The sequence below is a fragment of the Phaethon aethereus genome, assembly GCF_964289735.1.
Source record: "Phaethon aethereus genome assembly, chromosome: 3".
In the NCBI taxonomy this organism is placed as follows: domain Eukaryota; kingdom Metazoa; phylum Chordata; class Aves; order Phaethontiformes; family Phaethontidae; genus Phaethon; species Phaethon aethereus.
In genome coordinates, this window is record NC_138576.1 from 25,107,884 (window position 1) to 25,135,557 (window position 27,674).

Below are 27,674 nucleotides of genomic sequence, written 5' to 3' on the forward strand. Positions count from 1 at the left end.
TTCTGAAAACAGAAATAGAAGTTTCTTTATCCATATTTCTATTCTCATGGATCATTAGTTTTTTCTTCTGTTGTATTTGTAAATTTAACATCTCCACAGAATTCACAATGTTAAAAAAGAGGGAAAAGTAGTTGCACAGACTGAAATAGTAATGTTTTAAGTTAGTCTTTTTAATAACACATTGTAATGGTTCTAAAATTGAAGGTTCAAAGCTGTACTTATCTTTATTTCAATAGCGTTAATGGGAAGAAAAGTACTACAAAAACCTACAGTTAAGGGCAGTTGATGTATCACTTGTAGGCAGCAAGAACTCAGCAATCAGATAGGGAATAACCAGAATTGATTTACTACAAGAATTATTACACCATCACGTCCCCTAGCTCTTTCTAACAGTCTTATGATAGTTTTTATTCAATTTGATTCACTCCAGCATATATATTTCTCATTTCCTTCAGTGAGACCACATTTTAACACTGTTTTAACTTTTTTCTTTTAGTAATTTTAAAGTATCTGGCACTATATTTCAATTTGAAAAGGGAATAAATAAACTGCAGAGTAATCTTTCAGTGAAGTGAAATCCAGCTGTAAACTACAGCTTGATTAATCCAAACAGAAAATTATAATTTTGTGCTTGATGTATTTACCAAATGCAAAATGAACACATTTGTTTAGTGACTGCACTGGAACTGCACCAAAAAGTCCAATCCCATCAAATAATGAATATAAATTTCTGGCTTATCTAATCTTTTAAATATTGCTAGGATTGGACTCTTTCAGAAAAAGAATGGGAGTCAGCACTGCAGCCAATTTTCAAAGCATTCCAAAAGAATGCATCTTCTGCTTGTATCAATTTATAAAAGTTGAAAAGTCCCACACTGAAGTGTTTGGAAATAACAAAGAATATGTTATCTTGTTACAATTGATGGAAATCAGTTTGGTTAGATGGTGAGGTGGTTAGATGATCACTATCTCAAACGGTATTTTCTTGAATTTGGCTTCCTGAAAATACGTGTGAAAAGGAATTAGACTGTATTTACAAACAGGGACTGTCTCATGTGAGAGCAGGCAGGAGGAAAAGTCATTACAGAGAAACATTTCAATATGAACTGCTACAAATTGATCACATATGATATATTAAATAAGATATTTAGCAACAAAAAAAAGGTAAATGTTATGGAGACACAGGAAAGTGTGTTTTGCCCTGTACACAGTATTGTTAAAGTTACTGTTAGAAGACTGTGTCAAACTCTGTCTACACACTTCAGGAAATGTGAAAATACTTGGAAGAACAGAAAATAGTGATTCAAAACTCATCAAACAGCCAGGAAAAAAAGCCTTGAGACATGAATCATCATATGTTAATTTACATATAAGAATGTGGTATGGGAGAGCAAATCTTACTAGAATTGCAAACTGAAGTGTAACAAAATCAAGCTATTGGATGCACAAATTAAGCAAATTTCCATCTTTAAATGAAATGCTATTCCTAAATGGTAGGTGAAACTTACCACTGCTTCAAATCCCTTGAAATCCAAGCCCTTAAAATAAGATTATTTTTAAAACAATTGTTCTGTTCCTTTTTTCAAAGGAAAAATTCTAGTCTCTACGGGCAAATCTATTTTTAATTTCTAGTTACTCTTTCTGGATTCTAAAATATAAAATGAAAGAATATATACTACCTGGATTTAAAAAAAAAAAGAAAAGGAAAATAAATCACTTTGCTACGTTTCATCTAGTCAGAGAACCCTTCCTTTCCTTCACGGTTTTGGAAGAAAAAAAACACTAAAGGTAGGATGATAAGATTTCAGATTTACCAGGCACAGCAGAAAGACAGAAGTGAAAGAGAATTATTTCTGTTTATTCCACAGCTGGTTCCAATCCAAAGGGAAACCAGCAGATGTACTATAAAGAGCTGTGATTCCATTTCTGTGCCACAGTATGATGTGGTGCTCTGCTCTGCAGGGTTCAACAGGAGCTCATGGAAGCTGATGTAAAAGGGAATAAATTGAAGGCAAAGGGTACTTGGAGATTCCTTGCAACTTGGACAAAGTATCTGTTTATGTGTGTTGGAAACAAACTAATTATCCCCGAAGTTATCCCCCTGCCCAAAAGACTCACTGTTTTCCCAGATAAATTACTTAAATTAATGACATTAATTTAAATTAAATTAAATTAATGTGGGACAAGTGCACTGTTCATCAAAACTTGTTCACTCAGGCCTCCAGCATAGTCTACCCTGATCCTGACAAGCAATCACGACACGTTAAGAGTGTGCACCTAGGCACATTTTATTCTTTCTATTCTCATTTGTACTTTTTTTTTTTTTAATTTGACTAGAGGAATTTAATATTCCAATTTTAAAATCTGGCACCGTATTAAGTTTTCTGCTACAGTATAACACTAATATATTCAACCCACATATGCCACAATTCACTCTTTTTCAAACCCCACTACTAAGTCTTTAAAATAATAATGCTTTCTAAACTTAAAAGGTTACAATTTTACTTTTAGTAGTCTTCTTAAATTATGAACATCTATCCAGCCAAGCAGGCAACTAAACTTCAGCCTGCTAATCACAATATATTCTAGGAAATTGTCTTCACCATTCTATGAGAAAACACTACATCTGAGAAATATGTATTTCTCCGCAAAACAGTCAGTCAGATGATATTTGTGAGCTACTTACTTGTGTAAGTGAGCTGAAATCCTTGGTCAGTATCAGATCCATTGGTATTAAACTCTATCCACAAATGGTTAGAGGTGCTATTAAGGATAACTCCCATCATGTCATTCTTGGTGAAGGATCCCAGAGAGCGTGAAAAACTGTCTTTTCCATCATACACCTTGTAGAAACAAAATAATAGTATGAAACTGGACATCAAATTGCAATATTTGGAAAATGTTAGTTTAGCTTTATACAATACTTCCAAAGTTAGCCATGTATTGCCAATAGTTTCTCCAAAAACTTCGTATTTCCATTTTGTGAAGTACATACCACTTGGTTATACAATTCAGTGAAATACAAAATATTCTGCCTTAAGGTGTTTTATAGTCTTTTTTCCTTTCCAGTTTTGTGAGGTCATCTTGAATGAAAATTATATTTATACATGACTCTATCTTCTGAGGTTTTATAAACTCAGATTATTTTTCATGATTATTCACAAAAGTTAACACAAAGGTATATTTTCTGAAATCACAATTGAAGTAAGGCTGTAAGAGGTAAACCCCATTCTACTCTGTTCTCTCTGTCTGGAGATATTGACAACAGAGCTGAGGTATTAAAGTCAATCTGTCACCTTTTATTTCAGACTCTGAGCCTGAAGTATTTTTTGGTTTACTACAGGTTTTAACAAAGCAAGATAAGTCTTCAAAAAGATATATGAGTCTGTTTCCAAACGAGAGTGTGGAGATGTTTGTCCTTACCATGTTACTTTTTTAAAAACTTTCAGTGGAGAACAAAATCAACAATATTAACCTCTGTGATTTTTCAAAGTCTAGAATAAATAAGAATATCCTTTTGATTGCTCACCAATACAGGACAAGTACAGAGGGTTAGTATTGTCTAGAGGGTGAAAAATTATTTTTGCTTGTTGCAAAACTTTGAAACCGCAAACTGCCAAAACAGTCTTCCGTGGGTTGTTTTCTCAAAGATGAATTTTAAAAAATTTAATTTAAAAAAGTTAATTTCTTCTTGAAATTAAATAAAACACCTGTAGATTCTCATGGAAAAACAGGCAAATATGAAGTGTGTTTGATACTTCCAAAACATATATCATACATCATGTGGATACTTATACAAAAACAAGTAATGAATCTGTCAGCTAGTTTGTAATATGAAGTAGAAGATAATTTATCCTGATCTCATATGTCCTAGAGTTACTGTAGATAACTAGTACAAATTTAGAATTACAGTAAATATCTTAGGCTCTGGATCTTTACCTCTGCAGTCTCAGACCTTGTGGTACAGTGAGGTTCTATACTTATTCCAGCCAGAAGCAGGCAGTGACCCGTTTAATAATCTAAATTGCTACATCTGAGTGACAGACACTTTTTCCTATTTGAATGTCCAGTTAGATCCACTAATGAAATTTAGAAATGCATTTTTTGAGAGGACAGACAACTGCAACTACATTATGGATGATGACCAACAGTTAAAAGCAGAGCTATTTTCTCCATGGAGAAAATACCAGCATACTGTCAATATAGGTGGATATCTTGAAAGTACCTCATTCATCTCAAGTACCGACATTAAAAAAAAAACCCCTAAAACCAACATGCATAAGTAGTTTTCAAGATAAAAGCACAAATCTCTTTTAATAACCATAAAAAGATATAAATAATGATCTTCCCTAAAAGAAGTTTTTGAAAAATAATATATTAAGCTGGCCATTGATAGAACGCATGTTCTGTCCTTATTACTAAGGCAAAGATTGTCTTATATCAGTGCACATAAATAAGCTATTGGAAGACAGAAACAACTGTATTTAAGATTTGTGCAACCAGTAACACATACTTAATTCTACCTCTTGGCAGAAATATGACTTTAAGCTGTGCTAAGAGAATCTGAAAAAATGCCTCCAAGCTTCTACCATTGCCCTGGGCCAGCACTACAGATCACTTGCATGGACTGATTACGCTTTATTGTACAAATCTATTGCATGTGTTCACCATAAGATTTATTTTTAATAACATGCTGATCATGCATATTATGCAAAAAGCACAGGTATCTTTTACTTGGTTTGAGAGATATTACTTTGAATGGAATTACCTGCTTTTAACTGTCAATTGAAAATGTTCTCTATGTCAAAATAAAAGTGACTCCATTCATTTTTTAAAGAAAAAAATAACAGCTAATTCCTACAATTGTCCCTTAGACATCCTGTTCCTAGTGTTATGTTTCACTGACTGTTACAGATACTTTTCCTACCTGAGGATCACCAAGTTAAATAATAGTATCTCTAAAGATGAATGAAGACACAAATGAAAACATTGTTTTATGAAATAGAAGTGAGGTATCATGTGAAAGCAGCTGTAAAAAAAAACATGACAATTTTTAACCAGTGACACTTGTCCAGCTATTCTTAACATTACAGACATAATGAGGTACATGTCTACTTTAGTAATTGAAACTGTGTTAATGAACAAATATAAGCATTGAAGCTCCACTGTCTATACTGACAACTTTTTTGAACTACCCCTGAGAAAGAAAAAGCATTTTCTCTAACAATTCTTGGTCATGGTTTGGCAATTAGTGTGGGCCAAGCACCATTCTCAGTAGGCAGCTTGTGTGCAACCATTGTGTTCTGTCATCTCTCTCTGGACTGTGTCCAGAGCCAGAGAACACATTTAATACACTAGTCTAGATATGGTAACTATTAACTCATATATAGTGCAAATGTTTAATTCATTTAGGAGAAAGCATTTGAAATATAATTCACATGCTACAATTACTATTTTCTCCCACATGAAGAAATAAGGAGGGTCTATCTGTCCAAACAGATGAAAGACATGAAATTACATTCTGGTTTTCCTCTTACCTCTTAACAAATTCACAGTGATTTCAATATAGATTTCACCATAAACAGCCACTTCAAAGAATTATGAAATTTCAAGTGGCAGTTAAAGCAGGGAGATCAGGAAGTTGAAGTTTTAGAGACTGAAAAAGGATAATCTTTAAAATAAACAGATAATCCAGGTTTTCAGTTTTTCCATATACCTCAAAACAGTGATTCTGTTTCAATTTCTTGAGTTCAGATTTCTTTCCTGCTAATTCAAGTTCAAACATTGCCACAGCTATGGAAAGCTTTGCTCATGACTTATGGTCATTAACCTGCACATATTCTCCTTGAAAGCATTAGTTTTGACCCTTCCTCATGCACATGGTCTTACTGATGTCAGAAATATGCTTGCAAATTAATTGTAATTCTCTATGCATCACAGCCTCAATATCCAGCCTCAATATTCCCACTTGCACCAACAGTACACCTAATTGAGTATATACAGCTGAAGGTGGTTTATATTTTCAAAGCAAATGAACAGTGCCACAGTAGGCGTCCAGTCACCGCAGCTAGATTGTCCACATAATATTTATTGTTGGTACATCCCTGGCGCACATTTAATGCAAACCTACTAACACCCTCACAAATTATTCCTGAGAAAGCACTAATCCAGGAGGTGCATAGGCGAGGGACTGTTTCTGAGAGACAGTTTGAGTGAGCCACCTTGTTTTGTAAGATTAGAGACTTTAAAGTTATAGGTGTAGTCAACCTGCGGAAGCTGGCCTCAGGGGCAGCAGGGAATGATCACAAAGCTGTTTGGAGCGCTAGGATAAATGTAGCCAGAGCATTCAGGGACGCCCCATTTCCCCTAAACATTTGTGAGGAGCTAAAAGGGAAGTGCTTGCTCTACTGCTGGGATTAAAATATGCAGGCAAGAGAAGAGGACAGTGCTACAATTATTCATGAGGTGAAATGCTCTAGTAACGTTGCTAATATATCTGCACCTGCTGTGGGAATGTAAAAATGGACACTCACCTGAAGAAGGAAATGCTGGGTAAGGAAATGCTTTGAAAACATTGTTTTGATGGTTTGAGAGAGAATTCATGTACAGCTTCCTGACATTGTAATGCAACCTTCTATATATATTTCCAAATCTTTTCATTAAATCCTCATGGAATTCTTAGTGATCCTACCTCAAACAAATAGTGATGTTATATACTTTGTAAGATTTTTGTGGTGGGTTGACCTTGGCATTAGTAGGATTGTTTCTCACACTTTTTTTTCCCTCACTCCACACACTATGGTTTACCCTTTCTTACATACGCTTTCCCTGAGGCACCACCACCTTGGCTGCGAGGCTCAGCTGTGCCCTGTGGTGGGTGGGTTGGAGCCGGCCGGAACTGGTTGTGTCCGGCACGGGGCAGCCCCAACCGCTCTTCACAGAGGCTGCCCTGCAGGTCCCCCCACTGCCGGTGCCTGGGCACCTGCACCCAATGCAACATTACCTAAGTACATGTTTCCTTTAAAAACAAACTAAGATGTTCAGGTGGGAAAATATCCTATATTTCAGCTCAAGTTTTATAAATACTCGTAAGCCTTAGTGCATCACTCACAAGTTGCCTGCAAGGCAATCTTGGGGCTTTCTTCTGTGCAAACACAAGGCAGAAGAAGTCTGGTGTTTCTAACATACTTTGCTCATATTTGTGACACAGATAGGAAAGAAAGCAAACTTCAGTAGTCCACAGCCCTGCCAAAGCTGTGGGAAAGGTAAGCCTTTGAAGAATATCTTAATTTCCCAATTGCTCAGATTGTAGATCTGGTCAGAGCACATGATTTATTTCTGTCTCACGTGCTCAGATGTCCTTCCCAGGCAAATGAGAAAAGGTAAGAGGGAGAAGACAGTAGAGAGTATACATTTGCGTAAACTACACTATAAGCAAAACATGCAACCATGGTTAAGGCACAGTTCTGAACCATTTTAGGGATTCAAAACAAAACAAAGTAAAATAAAATATCTTGTTAGCTGAGAATGAACTCATCCTTCTTGGTGAAGAATAGGGTGCTGTAGTCCATAAGATATTTCCCTTTTTCCTAACTGATATTAAAAAGGCTAGTTTCTTTGAAAAAAAAAGAAAAATAAAAATGAAAAGGAATGCAATAGTGACCTCAGATAAATTACTGAAGACGAATGTATGACCCTGTATGAAGGAGAAGATAGCACTCCACATGTGTACAAACAAAATTGACAATTTGTGCTAAAAATGATGTAGCACTGAAATATGAGGGTTTGTAGATGATTGAAGGTTAAAAACAAAATAGAGAACACTATTTTGCCTCTGCATATAGTACTGCCTTGTAGTATCCATTTCTTGAGTCTTCTGGTCTGGTCTGCACATGCACAGACAGGCAGAGTGGAGCTGTGGAAAGTGCATACACAGATAATGGTTAAGAAACATCTGTCTTAGAAGCAGAGACTGGACAGGAGAAGGCTGAGCAGGGTTGTGACTGAGGATTACAAAATAATGAAGGCATTAGAGAACATGAATGCAAACCTATTCATTAAATCCTGTATTGTTAGAGCAAAGAGTGCTTAATGAAACTTGATGTTTCATTAATAAGCTAATGATGTTGATTTCAAAGAGATGAAAGAAAATACTTTTTTTACCCAGTACATAGTGAACTTCTAGGATTTGCTGTCACAGAAGAGATATCTAGTAGCATCAACTAATTTTAAAGGACTACTAACATTCAAAGGCAACAGGTCTGTGGCAGATGGAAGGCACAGTGAAGTGTGGTCTAATTTAACCCAACAGCTGTGGATGTTGGAGGAGTGATGAAGCATAAACAATAGCCAAGCTTGCATATTTTACCTAAATAAAACCACCTATCACTATTATCAGAGAAAGCATACTGAGCTAGATGGATCACTTGGTAACTCTTATGTTTCTAACATAACTGATATTGTTTTGGAAAACAAAAATTCTTCATGCTGGCTTCCAATGCTGGGTTGCTGGAATGTTCTTTACTTTCAGCTAGCAGGTTTTAAATCATCACAAAATGTCTTTTTAGTGGGAATCAGGCAGTCGGTATCATCTCATGATGCATGGCAAGACTGGAAAGAACATTTCTTTCAGTCTAGAATAATATGTCCTATAGATTAACTAAAGAAATCAGAAGCTTCATGGACAAGTTTATAAAACCTGAATACTAGAGATACTTTGGCCGCTAATATAAACAAAGCTAGGACATAACCCCAAATATTAACATTCAGTTGCACACTGTTCAACGTCTGGCACATTTTCAGTCAAGATTTTGGCCTGCTCCTTTTGACAGTCTTCCAGACAATGCATCGGTGTGTTTGGTGGCTAGATCAAAGGCTGATTCCAGTGGAAATACATACAAGGACATCCTGGCATGGGAGTGGAGAGAAAATAGATTTTATTTTTATAACTGTAGGTTATAGAGAGGCTATGAGGAAAAAGAGTTTAATTGTATAAATGGAAGTTGTGCTGTGCTAGTTGCCTCAGAACCAGACACCAGATCTTGCAGTACAGACATCACCACAATTTTGCCTTTGCTTCTCATGGATCCTCAGGAGTATTGTGCTAACAGAACTATGAAGGAAGAAAGTATCTAACAGATTGCTCAGAACAGCTTTCTCTCAGGCAAATCTTACATCTCCAGGGAATATCTCTATGTATGCTTGACATTACTTGTGAAATGTTCTAAAGAATAACTGAGTTTCTTGAATGTTTGTTTAGTTTTCTCTAAGATTTTTTTTATTCAGGTATTTTATTAAATTATTTATAAACTTGCTATGTGCAAAACTTCTGGGAGACTTATGTACCATATCCAAGCATCTCAGTGGGAAATTAAGTTCATCCTTGTCTCCTGCATCTGTTCAGAGCAAAAATACTTTTGAGAATCTGCACTGTCAGACCATGGAAAATGGGAGCAAAGGGAAATACAGACCACATATCTTGCCCACCTACTCAATCCTTTTTGATCTAAAAGGAAAACCATAGGCCAAGGTCTTGCAGTGTTTTATACAAGGTGGCCACACAAGTTTGGAGGCATTTATTATCAAGGATTTTGTGGGTAAAGATGGAGAAAATGCTGTTCTTTTGAACATAACTTTCTAATACTACTGGGGATTCTTAAAGTTTTGCTTATTTCATGGTCTAATCCAGTCTATGTGCTAAAAAGAACAGGTATAATAACAAAGATATGAATGCCTGTATTTGAAAGACAATACTTAAAGGGAAGTCCTTTTCTTTTCCTCACAACCTCCATCATATCTCTAAATACCTTGTACTTTGCAGGAATGTATAACTTCAGATTGAATTGTCACACTTACTAACATGAGGAGTCTCTTAAGATGACAAAATGAATAAATGTATGGCCACCAAAATCTGATCCATAACAGTATCTTTAGACTCACTGTGGGAACCATTCAGTGCAAATAAAAATAGTAAAATCAAGTTAGAAATGTAGACAGCAATTTCTAACATGTTAAATGTTTTGCTCAGAGATCCACAGACAGCAAGTTGTTAACTGAATTCTGAATACTTGGTGATGTGAAGTATCAATTAACTCTGAAAATTTAAAGACATAAATTTGAAAGAGTAATTTAATGTATGCTCAAAATTTCAGATGAATGACATGATTTTCAGTACATACAAGAATGAAGCAGCCATTATTAAGAAAAGACAGATTCTGGCCATGCTGTAGAAAAGTACATTACATGTTCATAATCAGTACCTATTTAGGCTGTGTTTCAAAGGCTACCTACAATGTAAAAGAATGAAAACTATCTTCTGTAATTACAGTTTTAGTCACTATTACAATGCTATATGTTAGCTAGCTTCTTTATATTCAAATGAGCAAATGAATTAATTTGGAAAAAAAGTTCTGCACAAAACAAAGAAAATACAAAAATAAAAGTCTACCAAAAAGGTACCAAAATTAAAGCTTGTCCTTTGTTAAATAATCACCATGCTACACTTATTATTTTCTGTTCACAGTAATATTTATATAGACACTTCAAAATCCAAGTTCACATTTTAGATTTTCTTTCTAGATTTTAACCCATTGTAAATAACCTAGTACTTCTACAAATATAATTGAACTCTTAATGCCACCTATAGTTTCTTTGAATCTAGTATAAATAATTGAACGTAGTATAAAGAAAGCGATGCTATCCACATAGAATTTTTCATTTTGTGTGAGAAAGTAAAAAGAAAATAAAAATAATTGGTGTTAAAAGCACAGTTGTTCATGCAATGTGAATGTTGAGCATAGTAGAAAGTGAAATTATTTTCTTTTTACCTTAACTATATCTCCCTCACGCAGCTGAAAGCTCCTGGCTCTAAGATGGATCCCTTTTCCAGCCTCTGTTTCAATTTTATAGATACATTCATGGTTGTTGTCATAATTAGATGGAAAATTTGGAGACAGCAATGTTCCTTCATTTCCAGAGACAGTTGCTCCACATTCAGCTAAAGAAAACAGACACATGGAAAAAAAAGAAGTGAATTATCCATTTCAAGAAAGTGTGGGTTATTTGCTGTAATATTCAGACTCTATGAAAACTCTAACAGGCTATCTAGGAACAGTATCTTTCTGTCGGATTTCATCTGTAGAACAAACTCCTAGAAACCCTACCAAAGTTGCTATCTCCTGCATTTCACTGAGTAAGTTTATTATGTGCACTGAGGTGCTTTTATTGAACTCTCTTTACCTTCAATTTATCCCTGGTCCTCCCATCTCACTAACCTATAAAGCAGGTTAGCCAGATTTCATAAAAATCAGATGTTTGTTGAAATGTAATTATTGTAGTAACATTTCAAATAAAACACTGATTTCACTTACATCCCTGTTCAGCTTTACAAATAAGTATTAGAAAAAGCAGACAACAAGCTGCTGAGGTAAAAGAATGTGGCAGTAAATCAAGAGCATTCAAACATTTTTTTCTCCACCAGAAATAAAAAAAAAAACTAAAAAGCAAACCAATATTTATTGACATCAATCAGGTCCAAGCAGACAGCCCCCTTCTTTTTCAGGTAAACAGTAGGTGAGTCTTTTTCACGGACATTTGTAGTAAGAACTGATTGGCACTTTCAGGAGCAGACATATTTGTCATTGCTCCCCATGTAAAGAAAATAATAAGTTTTAGGAAGAGTGTTATGTTCCAGCCCATGGGCTCAGTTTGAGTTCTGAATAAAGACTAATAGAATTCTAAATAAAGACTAATAAAATTCTAAATGTGTAACATAATTTTCAGTACATAAATGAAATATCCAGAGAGATAGAAAATACTACTGGTGTACTGTTCAAACAAATATTAGAAATGCTTAAAAGTGACCTAAAAACACCTTATAACACTACACAGTAATAGTAACATACTAACCATAGAATCATAGAATAGTTTGGGTTGGAAGGGACCTTTAAAGTCCAACTCCCCTGCAGTGAGCAGGAACATCTTCAACTAGATCAGGTTGCTCAGAGCCCTGTCCAAACCTGACCTTGAATGATTCCCAGGGATGGGGCATATACCACCTCTCTGGGCAACCTGTGCCAGTATTTCACCACCCTCAAGGTGACAGATTTCTTCCTCAGATCTAGTCTAAATCTACCCTCTTTTAGTTTAAAACCATTACTCCTTGTCCTATTGCAACAGGCCCTGCTACAAACTCTGTCCCTTTTTCGTACTTATAAGCCCCCTTTCTTAGAAGCACTGGAAGGCTGCAATAAGGTCTCTCTGGACCCTTCTCTTCTCCAGGCTGAACAATCCCAACTCCCTCAGCCTGTCCTCACAGGTGAGGTGTTCTATCCGTCTGAGTATTTTTGTGGCCCTCCTCTGGACACTCTCCAGCAGGTCCCTGTCTTTCCCATGCTGAGGGCTCCAGAGCTGGACACAGGGCTCCAGGTGGGGCCTCACCAGACCGGAGTAGAGGGGCAGAATCACCTCCCTCGACCTGCTGGCCATGCTGCTTTGGATGCAGCCCAGGATATGGTTGGCCTTCTGGCCTATATTTTTTAAGTTGGATGAGATTGATATTTATATCTCCTTGTTCAGTCTAAAGATAAAATACTGTGTTAAGAACAGATTTTGACCTAAACATCATTCAGACCTCATTCGGAGTTTGGTAAAAACCTGTTATAATAGATAAAATAATAATAAATTCATGTATAATTGTAAATCAACAGGTTTTTTATCAAAGATGTGATAGATTTAAAAAAATCTTTATTTTTTCTATAAATGTTAAATACAATTTTAGCATTCGTAGGACATTAAAATATGAATTTTTGTAAGTGTGTGGGGTTTACCATTTTAAGTAAAACTGAGTATAGTTTAGCAAACATATATGTAAAGAATAATTTTTAAAATATAGTGTAAAGATAGACCAGAAAGACATACCAGAAAATAATTCATTTTAACATACTCAGGGAGAAATATATATTTCATATTTACAAATAAACAATCTAAAAAAAATTATTTACATTTCCGAGGCCTTGACAGACATCAACAAATTTATGTGCTTCTTGCTTTTGAAAAGCCTAAAACCAGTGACATTTTCTTTTTTATACTTCCTCCCTTCAATAAAACTGAAGGGAAAAAATGGAGGAAGAAAGAGAAGGAGAGGGAGGCAGAAAGAAGAGAAGGAAAAATGAAAGGGGAGAAGAAAGGAAGGGGGGAATGAGATAGTCACAATCTTATTCAGAGACTGATTTCTACTCTACATTTGGGATCTCCTTAGGCAAAGTGAAGGAAATCACCAATAAGCTAGCTCAGGATCTTTGATTTAGCACATAAGTTTGAGTCCCTTTGCTATTTTAAAGCAGAGCTTTATGTTCTCCCCTTCCTTAGCTTACTTAGGCCCTTAGCTGCAGACACAAGAGTGTGGGGGATAAGAATCCCTGCCACCAAACTTCAGACAGCCGAACTCTTCCTTTGTTGGGGAGCACCAGATATTTCTAATATGTTTAAAGTCACTTTACTTTGTCTAAAATTTTCACAGAACTGTAGCTGACTCACAAATGAACTAGATTTTTATTTTGATACTTCTTTGGTAAAGGTTCTGTCAAATATACGATATATATTACATATGGTTACACAGAATCATAGAATCATAGAATCATTTGGGTTCAAAGTGACCTTGAAAGGACACCTAGTCCAATCCCCCTGCAATGAGCAAGGACATCTTCAACTAGATCAGGTTGCTCATATACATATACATACATATACATATATGTGTGTGTACATGTTCATATGTAGCTATTTTTGTCTTTGATTTTTAGGAAGAAAGTGGAACTAATTAAGTTTATAAAATGTAATTCAAAGCAATGCCAACATTAAAGCCAGACATGTTTAGACCCGTACTACTCAAAGTTTTCTTGTGCTTACAACACCAATACTCTACACAAGCCTTCTGCAACCAAGTCTTTGCCCAAGTAAAGATCCATGGAAAAATATCTATGTTCCCTTAGGCTGCATTGGTATCTTGTTATCTACCTTCTTCAAGGAACTGGAAAATATAGAATTAAAATGCTGGAGAAGAAAGTAAGATAACGTTATGGATGCAAAGGTTTTTTTCCTTATATAATGTTCATACAGTATTCTACATTTTGTTTCAGTGATTGTCTGTAAACGACTAAGAGATATGCAGTAATACAAAAAGTGCACAGTGAGCTTTCCCTCATCTAGAACTGGCCAAATTTCCTGTTCCAATAAGTCTGTGTTCCAAAGTTCAAAACCATGGCAATTTAAATCTGCGAGTAGAAGCACTGGCATACAAGATCAGGGATAATGAGGGTTAGAAATTACAGTTAATATAATATTACTACCCCTCGGAAGTATACTACATTCTGCAGGAAGCAGACATGCTTTCTGCTATGAACAATTAGCTATTTACTAAAATTCATTTACATCGCAAAATTCTTTGAACTCAAGTTGGCACTCATACCCCTCCACCCCACTACACAACCATATTCTGTTTTTAGTGCATACTACCCCTTCTCAAATATGTTGCAAATATTAGACAGCTATGCAATTTCATCAGGCCCTATCAATCCCTTCATTATCATAACAAATATGCTCATGTCCTCTGACCAGTCCAGTTTCTTAGCTCATCTCATTTCAGTCAGCAAATCACTGGCACAGCCCCCAGAAAGAAGTTTCCAAAGGAAAGCAAACCCTTCTTTGTCAACTTCCCTTCCTCAACAGGAAAATTATACAAAACATGTCACAGTTCAGATTAAGGTTTTCTTGCCACTTTTCGCTAACATTAGGATATCAAGTTAAGGCCATGTTTAACTGGCTTCCCCAATTTCTTGGCCGGAGATTTAGGTGGCTTCTTTTTCAGAGAGAAGTTGGCACCATCAATGGAAAGCTTCCCTCCTCTCCAGATTGTTGGAGCTTTTGGAGATCTGGTGTCCTAATGCCTGAAATCTCTTTCATTTGTGATCAATGCCCAGATATACAAAGCACCTTATGCCCTAATGATGTAAACTCTATTTTTCTGACCATTCTTGCACACTGCAATCCAGAACTGCATGAGCTCCCTACATATAACGAGGGACTAGAAAGTCAGAAGAGCAGCCATGAACAGCAATGCTGAGTCTGGTCTTGTCAGCAGGAAAAGCTTATAAAGTCAACGGCATCTCTCCCCTTCAAGACCCTAATATTTTCCTCAGCAGTAGAGGAAATGTCATGTTTTTTTCTTTAAAAATATCTATGGTAGCTGATACTGCTGTTGCTTTTTATACAGTAATTAACACATGAAGCCAGAATGTGTGACCTAAATTCAATTCACTTTGCCTCTGGGCACTTAAACAGGCATGTCCTATGACTTCTGCTTCACATGAAGGGATTAGAAAATCAGTTAGTCATAAAGTGAGCAAATGTTGGCTAACCTGTTTAGCATAATTGGTAGGGCATTAAACAGGTGAAGAGAAACACTTCTTCAAGGAAATTCATACATAAACAGTTGGGAAATAAAATTCTGAAATAGCACATGAATCAACATTCACTGTTACCATGTGACTACTGAACTACTAGACTGGAAAAATATATTCATGTTGACTTCCATTTTAATCGCCTCCAATTAATCTTTAATTCTTTATGCAAAATGAAACAACAGCCTTTAGCCACATTAGTGAGTTCATTCTGCTAGGACACATCAGATATAATTTAAAATTCTTTTACAGAAACAAAGGAAATGAAGCCACATTTCTTACATTCTTGATGAAAGATCTAACCATGAAGTTTTGTGTAAGGAAGTGATATAGTTCATCCACCTATGGTAACTGAAAAATAAAAACCTGCCAATCACACTTGAAAGATGTCATGCAACTTTCCTTATCTAGCACATGCTCTATGACTACTGCTTTTTGTACCTCAAGTTGAGCAGACAAATCTTATCATATGATCCTGAAAGAGCTCTTTAGTTCTTGGCTACAGAGGACTTTCTTTTACTTTCACACCCCTATTTTATTTCGATGCCTTCCAGATTCCTTTTGAGTTCCAGAGACCTGCCATCATCCTGGGACAATTATCTGCCTCCCCAGTCCAGACACATAAAAGAGAAAAGATTTCTTATTCCCCCCACCTGATAAGAAATCTCCTATCTACTTGTATTTACATTTATTAAATAGAATTCATTTAATATTAATCATATGCACCCTTCCTCTGATAAAAATAAACTATATCAATATTATTATCTGCAAGTCTTCAAATTATGCAAACATTTACAGGTACAGAATTTGCCATGAGAAATAATGTTTACTGATCTACAGTAATGACTGTTGATATTCTGTCTCTGTACTTTGATTGACACCCTTGCCTTGGAAAAATCAGTGTGAATTTAGGTGAACAGGTATACTATAACATACCCACTGAACATGCTCTATGTAAATAGTATTTTCAGGATTAGCAACTCCAGCTGTAGCCTTTAAAGAAAAGGAATATATTTCACAATGCTCACTCTTCGTCAGATTTTGTGATGTGCTTAGACTTGTGCAATAGTATTAATGTAGGTACAATTTAGGAACCTTAAACATACATATGATATAATACTTAAACATTGCTATAAAAGGACATAGCACTGGAATATATATTATCAAGTAATACAGATCCCTTCTTTATTTTGCTTTCCTACCTTTCCTTTGTTTCTGTAGTAATCGATTTGATTTTTCAAGATGCAAAATAAATTGATTCAAGTTTCCAGGTTTTTTTAATATCAATATGGTCCATGGCACCTAAATCCACTCTTTAGATTAAACAGAAAAGATCCAGTTGTCACTTTATCACAATATTTATCTCAATTTACTCAGGTATTTTAAATAAATTTTGTGGCAGAAACCAAAATATGTGTTATCTGGCAGCTTTTTCAACAGAGTATGTTCAAAAGTCTGTTTTGAGCAGAAATAAACAAACAAAGAAATCTATTATGGAATTTTATCTGATGAAAGCAAAAGTCTGATAATGTCATAAGAAATTACTGAAAGCTTCCATTCATTAGGATAGGGGAGACATCCCTTTCCTCTAGGAAGGACATAGGGGGATTGTTGAAGACAGACAGACAGAAGAAAGAGAGAGAGAGAAAGAAAGAAAGAAAAAGAGAGAGAGAGAGAGAAGGAGAGAGAGAAAGAGAGAAAGAAAGAGATAGAGAAGGAGAGAGAGAGGAAGAGAGGAAGAGAGAAAGAGAGAAAGAGAGAAAGAGAGAAAGAAAGAGAAAGAGAGAAAGAAAGAGAGAAAGAAAGAGAGAAAGAGAGAGAGAAAGAGAGAAAGAGAGAAAGAGAGAAAGAAAGAGAGAAAGAAAGAGAGAAAGAGAGAGAGAAAGAGAGAGAGAGAAAGAGAGAAAGAGAGAAAGAAAGAAAGAGAGGGAGGGAGGGAGGGAGGGAGGGAGGAAGGAAGGAAGGAAGGAAGGAAGGAAGGAAGGAAAGAAGGAAGGAAGGAAGGAAGGAAGGAAGGAAGGAAGGAAGGAAGGAAGGAAGGAAGGAAGGAAGGAAGGAAGGAAGGAAGGAAGGAAGGAAGGAAGGAAGAAAAAGAAAGGCAGGCACACTCTTCTAGAAATAACATGAAATAGCGCCTACTGTGTTCTGACAAGATCTATAAAATTAAGAGGTTGTTTTCATATGAAAAGGGTATGATTGACTGGAATTGGACTATACATAAAAAGTAAGGATAATTTAAACATGAAACTTTATTGAGACTGTAAAAGAATTAAATTCTAAGCACTGCAATAGCAGTGAACACTCGCATGTTAAAAACACCCTAGCTAATCTAGTTCCCTAATTTGAAGAATTACAGAACCACTCAGACACAAAAAAAACCCAAGTATGTATTTTTATTCCATTATAAAACATTAGATTTTAAGTATCTGTAGCTTAAGAACAGGGGATACCTTTCTGACGTCTTTAGTGAATAGCTGTGTATCCTTAGCTGAGGATGAGGAGCAAGGGATAACGACCTTTTTAATAACTTAAATTTAAATAAATTTGTTAATAATTTAAGTAAAATTGTGCTCATAGTGCTACAGATATTTGTGCTTTTGTTTCTAAATGAAGAATAAATTCTCTAAAATATAATCTTCCAAAGTCTTTCTACATAATTTGGATGTTAGTGCTTTAAAAAGTTACTATCATCACATCTAAACGGCTTGTTACATAGCTTAAACTGACACCTACTAAACAAAATTATTTCTGTATATATCAGCTACTTACATGTTTCCAACTCAGATTCTTCACTACTCAGACCTGCCAAGCCACAGCATCCAAAAAACAAAGTCCTTTATGCTCATCTTCTCTTAAAAGAAAAAAATCTATATGGTACTGGTTCTACATTTCAAAAGGTGGAAAGCAGATAAAAGCAGATTAATCTAATTCTGTACTACAACTTTTGAACTTGTGCACTTTTTAATTTTATTTATTTATTATAAAATCAAAAGTATGCACCTTAGAATCCAGAAGGTATATTCTTATTGAATGTTTATCATGTAAAAGCTTTTAGAGGAGGAACTATATGCTTTATTTTCACTACCATTTCTGAGTTGTCTGCTGGAACCTTGCTGAACACTGCAGCGGACTGGAAAATGCCACCTTACCAAACTGTGTTCTTTTATTCCTTTGCAGTGAGAACAACCTGTCTGGAACAGATACTTGACCCCATTCTTTGTTCTTTTGCTTAAAAAAGTCACTTAAATTCTATTTACATAAGTAACTTTTTTTCTTCTTCTTTCATTGTCTCACTTGAAATTGGATAAAAGGAAACCGCAAAGAGTAGGTCTTTTGAAGATCATCAAACACTTCCTGAATATGAACACAAACTCTATAAAACAAACAAAATCCAGGGATTCTTGAAAGGCTTTGAAATACAGTTCATGCAAAAATGTAACAATAACTTTCTTAATGGAAAAGTTTGCTTTATTAGTTTTCTTCCATTCATCTTGCTAAAAGGTTTGACAGGATTTTAAGTAGATCTCCAAAGCAGAGATCAAATAATAGTAGTACATCATCACTTTAAAGGCTTCTCTGCCACAAAGCACTCTAGTGAGTGCAGAATACCCTTGTTGTATTTACAAAATAGTGCAGCAGCTCATAAAATATGAGAAGCTGAGTTCAGATAGTTGATAATTGTTTATGTTTCTACTCGACAATATTGTTACCCAGTGGGATGGTCATGCAACATTAAAACAAGAGCAAAGAGGATCATGGATAAAGCTGAACTAAATCTCATATGCTCTGTCTTCACATAGTAGCAAAAACTTAGGGTTTCTCCAGTCATTGACTGAGGGGTCTCTAAAACTGAGCATATGACTTCTGCAGGGCAGACAGAATGCATGACTGGACTCAAGCACAGCTTCCTGTGCAAACTCAGATGCAGTGCAAGGAGATGAAGCTTCCTGTTGACTGGAATGCTGCATCAAGCTGAGGTGCACATGGAGTTTCCACAGCATCTCTGTAACACAGTGCCTTAACCTTTGCAATGCTAGCAATCCTTCATCTCCAGTTCTGTGGCCAGCCCTACACTTGTGAGCCTGTAATCTTTCATCTACACACCTCCAGGCTGCTGTGGCAGTGCTTTCACTCTGGTACAAGTGCTCTTGTTCTCACCTGGTACTGCCGAATTCTGAACCACAGTTATGCTGGGTTTCTCCTAAAAAGTGGCTACCATTGATTTTTAAATCATATTGTTCTAACTACACTTCTCACTCTTTTGCCTTGTAGCTTTTAGCCTGTAACTCTACACTAAAATCACATCACTCCAAATGTGGTGGTTTTTAGCCTGTAACTTCATATTAGAATAGAGCCTAGTAGATAACAAGCAGATAAGTTATTTTAGAACATAATAACTATTACACACTAATCAGTGCACAACACTTAAATACTAATTAGTATGCAGCACTCACACAAGCTCCAGTGAGTGCTAACAGTATCATAAGCTATCAATAAGGAGTTTGAGAAGGTCTGCATGAAAGGTATAACTGTATTAGGGAGAAAGGAAGACGTTGGCTTTTTTGTCATTACTATTATCATCATCATCATCATTGTCACCACTACCTTTACTGGAGAGACACTTGTCTCAGGACTCTCTCCTTCCTCTTCCCAGCTGGTGCCTGAGGAGTACCTTTGCTGTTTTTCTCTCTCCTTCCCTTTTTTCCCTCTTTGCCTCTCTAAGATAGATTTCAAGTCAAGGTAGGTCATCAGATATGGACCACACTAATAAAGCATGTGCATGTAAGCCTCTCTCAACATTCTTTAAGAAATACCTGTATGATTATGGTGAGGTTAGAAAACCTCACTGAAAACCTTACTGAAATGCCTTGTTGAAAACAAACCTCTTTGGAAGGACTAAACAGCAGGTAAAACCTTTTCTGAGGTTTGCTTAATTAGTTTTCAATTCATATGCTACTGACATAAGATAACACTCAGGTTCTCAAAACAAATCGTATGATGTTAATTGGCCTCAGGGGATTAGTGGTAGCATCCAAGATGAGGGCATTTTATTTGGATTTGTTTGGATTTTTTTTTTTGAGATTTTTGTTTACTCTCTAGTATCATCTGATAATGAGCTATGAAGGCAACATCCCTACATTATTTGTCTGATCAAGAAAAAATATTTAGCTTACATAACCTTGAAATGTAGAAAGAAGACAAAAGGGTGACCTGAGACAATTGTTATTCCTTCTGACTATAGGTGATTAAAATTTCATATCAGGTCTCACATTAAGGTGATTAAAGTCTCATACACATCACTACTTCTTTTCATTTTGAAACTAGAATTAGAGTGCCCACTATGCACCAGCTGAAATCTATTAGCGTTTCCTGAATATTAAAGTTTCAGTTAATATTAAAGTTAATCTTTCAATTGTATTTATGAAAATGCAATATTATAAGATAAAGAAACAGAAATTACAAAGGATCTATTGAATACCTTTATGAAATATGTTGTATGAAGTAGAAAACATCCTAAAGATCTAACAAGTTAAACATGACAGCATTTAAATATAGAGTTCCCAAATACAGTGGCTCCTGGATACATGCACATCCTTATTACTGTCTGAAGATTGAGAGATGCAAATACTGATGTTATGTAAGATTTCTTGCTCATGAGCAGCTCTTAAATAAGATCACTCTCTGCCTAAACACTAGCTAAAAAAGAATAGCAATTTTCAGACTTAGTTTGCCTTCTCAAAGGTGAACTGAAATTCAAATTTTATGCTAAAGATAATTTAAAGAAAACAGCTAATGCCAGATCTCAGGGGTCTCACAGAAATCTACAGTGCTATTCAGGCTAACAAAGTTCCCACTTATGTTTCAATCTCAATGGAAATTAAGTCAATGCTACAACATGACAAAGTATATTAATTATAATGAATGATTTTGCAATGAATACTAACTAAACTATTAAAAAGAAACAACTTATTAAAGAGTGTCAGTAATTTAGTGTAGCACCCTACCATTAATTATTCATGTTGTATTTATTATAACAACTGAACATGATAAATTAACATGATAATGTGAATACTAGTGAACAGTACTTCAGTGAAGATTTTACTCAAATACTGTATTAATGCACCATTAAAAATCAAGTGCCATGTAAAATTTAATAAAGAAGCAAGACCACTTAGATGAAATGAAAATACTAAGTAGCTGTTTCTTTTCAGCTTTATCCTTTAAGTTATTCACAGCTTGCTTTAGGAACACTCCAAAACAGTTGAAATGACTGATGGGGGACAGGGAAGTAATGCAGATTAAAACCCAAACCAAACCAAAACAAAAAAGCACTCAAAGCCAAGTTTATTGTACTAATGTGTTATGCTTGAACTCTCTGCAGTGCTTACCATGAAAGGCTAGTTTGAACAGAATATAGTGTACACTATATAATGTACAAATAATATTTTCATGGAACATCCTACGTAAAATCTATCACAGTTTCTTAAGGAGATACTGAGCAGGGAAAACCCGGACAAGTAGACAGAAGCAGCATGCAAATCAGGTAATAGAATGGAAATTAAGTTAAGACAATCTTGGAAAAGACAGTTGAAGAACTAATTCAAACTTTTCTTCCTATTATGATGTGATGTCCGAATGCCTAAATCCTGGAAGAGGTGATCAAATTGTTTAGTTATAATTCCTTGTGATCAGGGGAAAATAACCAACTCTAATCATGAGGGCAGCTCTTAGCTGAGTAGAGAGGCTAGGTAAAAGTGATTCACATTAGCCAAGATAATAAGGAGTTAAAAGAAAATGATAGCAAATACAAACAAATATTCACTTTTTGGTGTCTTATAATCTTACTACTGCTTCAATTTTGCAATTAATATTACAGACGGAATATAATGGAATAAGCTAAATGTATTATTTTGTACCTAAACTTGTCTTATAGCAAATCCATATCTTCTATGATCTAATAAACATACATTAATTATTTTATTGTACCCCTCAGAGATTACAAATCCAGCAGGGTGAAATAGCAATTTCTGAAATGTCTTTAGAAAAGAGGAGGTATCTACACTTGGGCACTCTACCTTGCAATTCACTATAATGGTCTCTCTGCTCAGGTTTCTACACATCGCCTTCGATAATCAGTGAACACCACATCTTTGGCAAGAAGGAAAGAAAGAAAGAAATGTCTTCCCTCTTTCAGAATTTCATCAGCATATCATAGCACACCATAAAGAATACCAAAACTAAATGGCTCATTCCTCATCTCTTAGAGGAGCACGGCAAATGGTAAAGGCATGTTTCAAAAAGTACTTAGGAGAAGATCCAGGTGTACATCAGATGCCTGCATTTGAAGTTGCAATCTAAATTCCCTCCTCTCGTTCAGCCTCTACTTAGTAGTCACTTATCTCTGGAAAGTGTATACTCACCAGATACATCGTTTCATGTCACATTTCTGCATTTGCACATACCCTATGCCCCCCAAGCCTGAGAAGGTACTTGCCACTGGTATCCAAAAAAATGGAGCACAGCAGCATCTAAATTCTCACAGTACTGACAAAGCCATGCCAGTGTGCAGAAAGGAATAAGAAATTCATGATGCCAGGGACAGCATGCTGCACTGCAGTGTGACAGTGAAATCTTTGGACTATGGCACTGAGATGGAAAAATGTATACATTGTGGGGAGGGGGAGCATTTTCTGGATTCAAGGTCTAACGTTCATTGTGTTCGGTCATTGAATTGTTACATTCAATTTTTAAAAAAATGCTTATAGGAATGCTTCTTCTCTTTAACCTATGAGTCCCCCAATTCCTTTTTAAGAGTAGCACAACCCCAATACAGAGCAGTAGAAAGCTCCTGACTGGTTTGACTTAAAGCAAACTGGAAGGTAAGAAAAGTATGATTAAAAGCATAGCCCTGGTTTGCTAGATGAGATCTAGGAAATCTGCCTTAGTAACAGACTTCCCAGACAAATTATGTGGCTCCTGTTTGAGAGGCTAATGAAGATAACAAGATAGCAGCTGAAACCTGATTGTGATGGTTTTCCTTAGGTGGACATTAGCATCATAATAATGACTTCAACAGACTAAAGGAGTTGTTCCACCTCATTTCTGGACCCCAGTATTCACCAAGTTTCTGAGACTGGCACAGTTTTGCGGATGCGCAGAAGTGCATGACTGCCCTGGAGCTTTACTCTCGAATCTGTACTCTAGGGGGACCAACTCACTAAAAGTTGGGCTTTGCCCTCAGGAAAAAGTAGTCAACGGTGAAATGTAAATGAAACTGTAATAGAATTGTGTAATTATAGGTAGGAAAAAAAAGAGCTATTGCTGGAAGGAAAAGTGAGAATATGTATCCACTCTCTTGGGCAATTTTGTTTGCACAGCCATGAAATAAGTATAAATGTATGTATACATTTGCAACTATGTAAAAGCAAGCAACATAATGGGAACAAACTATATATGTAGAAATAGTGTCAATAACCCATCATAACCACAATCAGTAATCAAATACATGTTTCTGATTTTTTTTTTCCTGGAAAACAATGGAATAATAATTGAAGCATAATAGCAAAACAATAAAAAAACACAGGATGAGATGTCAATGAATGAAGGGGAAAGAAATTCTTTTCTGTTTTCAGATCTTGACTAGACAAAATGCAATCAAGGTAAGCTTGTCTGTACTCCAGTAGCTTGGTTTTTACCCACATACAAGCATACCAACAAACACAAAAACACTAATTTTAAATTATAATTAAATTATTCAGAATTAAATTTGGGAAATTAAATCTAAAACACATAGAAAACATGCCAATTACAGTAATGTGCTAGATGATAATGTTAACAATCTTATAGGTGACAAACTGTTTGACAATAGTAAAAAAAAAAGATGCCTATACCAGTACCCTCAAAACTAAAGATAATAGGTTACTTCAGTGACATTTCTTCTTCAAGACACTGTGTATGTTTATTTTCTAGATAACACTGTGCCAGGATTTCTAGGAGGGTATTTCTACCTTGACATTATCTATAGGAATGTACTCCTCATTCCGTTAATCAATTCTGTGCACCACACAAAATTGCAAAGTAGCAGTGTTACTCTCTCTCCCTCAGTTCCCCTGAATCTTGCATTCCTCTCAGTTACTGTAAATTTTGAGGGGTGAAAGAGGACACTGTGAGTGTACATTTAGACAACATCAACATAGACAGCTAGTTTTTTTCCTTCAAAAGACTGTCTATGTCCTTTATACTGTGGGTATCTGCCGAAAAGCCTCACTGGAGTCAATCACTAGTTAAGTAAAGACTGCAGGATAGCTCTTCCAAATGTAATCACTGTGCCTAGAAAAATGGGAAACAGTTAGCATTCTTGTGTGAAAAGAGATTGAAGTGTCTCCTCTGCAGATATCAACCACTAACACATTTGACAGTGAAGCCATCATTGTTATTTGAGTGCTCTTGAGGAAGCTCTTACAGGAAATGAGATTTCTTTATGGATGACCCCACTATCTTTCTTTTAAACAATTCAATGTAGAATGTGAAATTCTCTGTGAGGAGATTGGCAGTCCCAGTGTTTCTACAGCTGATATAAAGAGGTGGAGGGAAGGGATCTTCCTGAAAAGCCACACCATGTCAATGTAAACAGAGATTTCACCAGACAGCTAAGGTCTGTTGCTTCCATAAGAGAAGCACAGATTTAAGTAAAAAAAAGAAGAAGAAAAAGTTTAATCTTCCAAGATGGGGAAATTTGACACCACCTTGAGTAATGATCATGTCTGTTCTTTAAATAGTGCAAAGGGAGTCAGCCCTAAGGGCCTGAATCTTCTCCACACTTTTAAATTGTTAACAGTAGAGCTTTTTTAATCAACTAGTAGCGAGTAGGTGGCTATAGGCACAAAATTCTCTCTAGCCAGGAGGGAGAGATCCAACCAGAGGACATGTTTAGAAATAAAGTGATGACCCAAAGGGAAAATCTAGGTAGATCTTCAAAACTCTGTGATGAGCTGGAATAATACTGCATAACCACTTGAGGTGCATGGCTGAGATAAACATTAAAATAATTCTAACTGACAAGACAAGAGATTAAAGGGTTGACACAGGGAAATAAGATTTACAAGGACACCTGTTTATGAACATCTATCTGATTTTGCAGATAGACTTGGTGGTGTATTTTTGTTGTGAAAAGGAGAGTCCTTACTGAAGAAGAAGGGATGCTGCCTTATTTTGAGACCCAACTAACTTCCAGGCACTCAGATAAAGACCTTTGAAGTTCAGGGGAAGACTATCTACCTGCACAGCATGGAGGGAAGGCCAGTGAAAATTATGATAGTGCAGTCCCTACAGAACTCAAAGTCTAAAGGACTAAAGGACTAAAGTCTAAAGGACTAAAAATATGAGGATCATGATGTTAAGCTAACCAGATCTCCCAAGGACTGCTTTTGGCTTACCTGTAAAATAACTCTTCAAGGGAGAAGAAATGGTGGAAAGGCACAAATGGTTCTTTGATCAGGAAAATATCAGAACATGTTGGAGATGAACCCTGGAGGAAGGACTTGAAATTATTTCCTTGGATGGAGAACAGTGAATGGCAATATCTTTGGAAACCCAGTTGGTTTGTTCTTTTTTTCACCAGCAGATGAAACTGAGTACTACTTCTGCGATACAAATCAGTAGGTATTTGTGTGACTGTTTAGTTTATAAATTAAATGCAATTAAGTTTGAAGGGCTTTCTTCCTGAATCTGATTAATAGAATCATGAAAGTATATACTACCATGTATCCTAGAAGGACCAAAGGTTGGTATGTACCTATGTAGGTGAGTTTGGTCAGCGTAGAAATGATAATGAGGGAGCAATAATCAAGAGGCTATTGAACCCAGTAATGTACTCCTGGAATTTGTGCCACTGAGTTGAGACTAGATTTAACTTCTGAATGTACACTCTAAACCCAGCAGATTTCAGGACAAGTAGTTTCTTTTCACTCTTTTGAGAAAGAAGTAGTCTTTGTGTGAACTCCTCTTCGAGGCAAGAGGATATCTTCACCCTTAATGTCTTAGGTGCCATGGCAGCAAGAAATGGGACCTCTATAAATATTCTTGGTGCTAAGAAAAAAATCATATGAAAGCAGTTTGAACTGAAGGGCACTGACTTTGTCCTTCCCCCTCAGTTTCACTCAGATGCTTAGCAGAGTTTCTTTCCTTGTATTTGTCTCAGTTGCATTATAGATAACTTTAGTCTGCTGCATTCTTAGACACCAAATTTTCTTCATAGACTGAGTTAAAAGTTATTTAGATACGTTGTTTTAGATAAGTGCCAGTTGTTTACGCAAAATTTATAAAAGGCTTTCTTGATCAACTAGGAAGTGAAGTCTTGTACATGGATTTAAAGATGGATGTCTTAGAATCAGTCTATAAATTTATTCAAAACTGAACATAATGAGAACAAAAAGAAAATGTTGAGATCTCAGTAAATAAATGTCCTTCCTAGATGAATTACAAACTTATCATGTATACAATATGACTGGATATGCATCTTTAAATTATTCTAGGGAGAATATACAGGCGTATCTGTGTCAGGCACCGTAAGTGGTTACATTAGTCTTATAAATTCATGGCTAATTCAATGGCTGACACTTCCCATAATATCAATAGCTAATTATTGGTACTTTGGTAATCTTTGCAACTTTGCAATATGTCATTCACATTATGGGGATAACTAAGTGAGCATTTTCAAGATACCAGGTATGAATCTCTTATTACTGTACATTATGTAGAAAAGGCTTTCTAAATTATAAAAACATTTAAAAAAACAAAACACGCATGACAACAATATAAAATGTCTCTCTTCCTCAGTGCAAGGTAACAGTACTCTTACAGATCAGTAAAATTTTATGATATCTGAACTAAAATAAACATGTGTTTGGATGGAACAGAGAGAAGCCCACCAGAAAGAGAGAAACACCAAATAAAACAAAATACAAAACTAACCCCAAACAGGCAAATATGCCAAATTTCCCAAGACCTATAACTTCCTGAAGACTCCATAGATCCAATAAGATACTAATTTTTATAGGAAATAATTAGTATAAATTTTCTTGCTACTCAGTACAGTGCAGTACATTTTGATTCCTCTTCTAAGAATACTAAATATATGTCTTGTAATAAGTACTGAAATGAAATGCAAGTAGGCAAACAAATTCATATTGAATTTACGTACTGAAAATTATAACTTTC

The 27,674-nt window shown here is 35.7% G+C and overlaps 1 protein-coding gene across 1 annotated transcript in view; it reads right to left on the reverse strand.

Annotated features, from left to right (window-relative positions):
- CSMD1 (CUB and Sushi multiple domains 1) overlaps positions 1-27,674 on the reverse strand; it is a gene marked incomplete at both ends in the record, with an annotated part of 1,255,958 nt that overhangs the window by 253,433 nt on the left and 974,851 nt on the right. The window contains 2 exons of the mRNA XM_081998094.1: positions 2,687-2,843; positions 10,827-10,996. Of these exons, the coding sequence (XP_081854220.1) occupies positions 2,687-2,843; positions 10,827-10,996 (327 nt within the window). The remainder of the gene's footprint in view (positions 1-2,686; positions 2,844-10,826; positions 10,997-27,674) is intronic.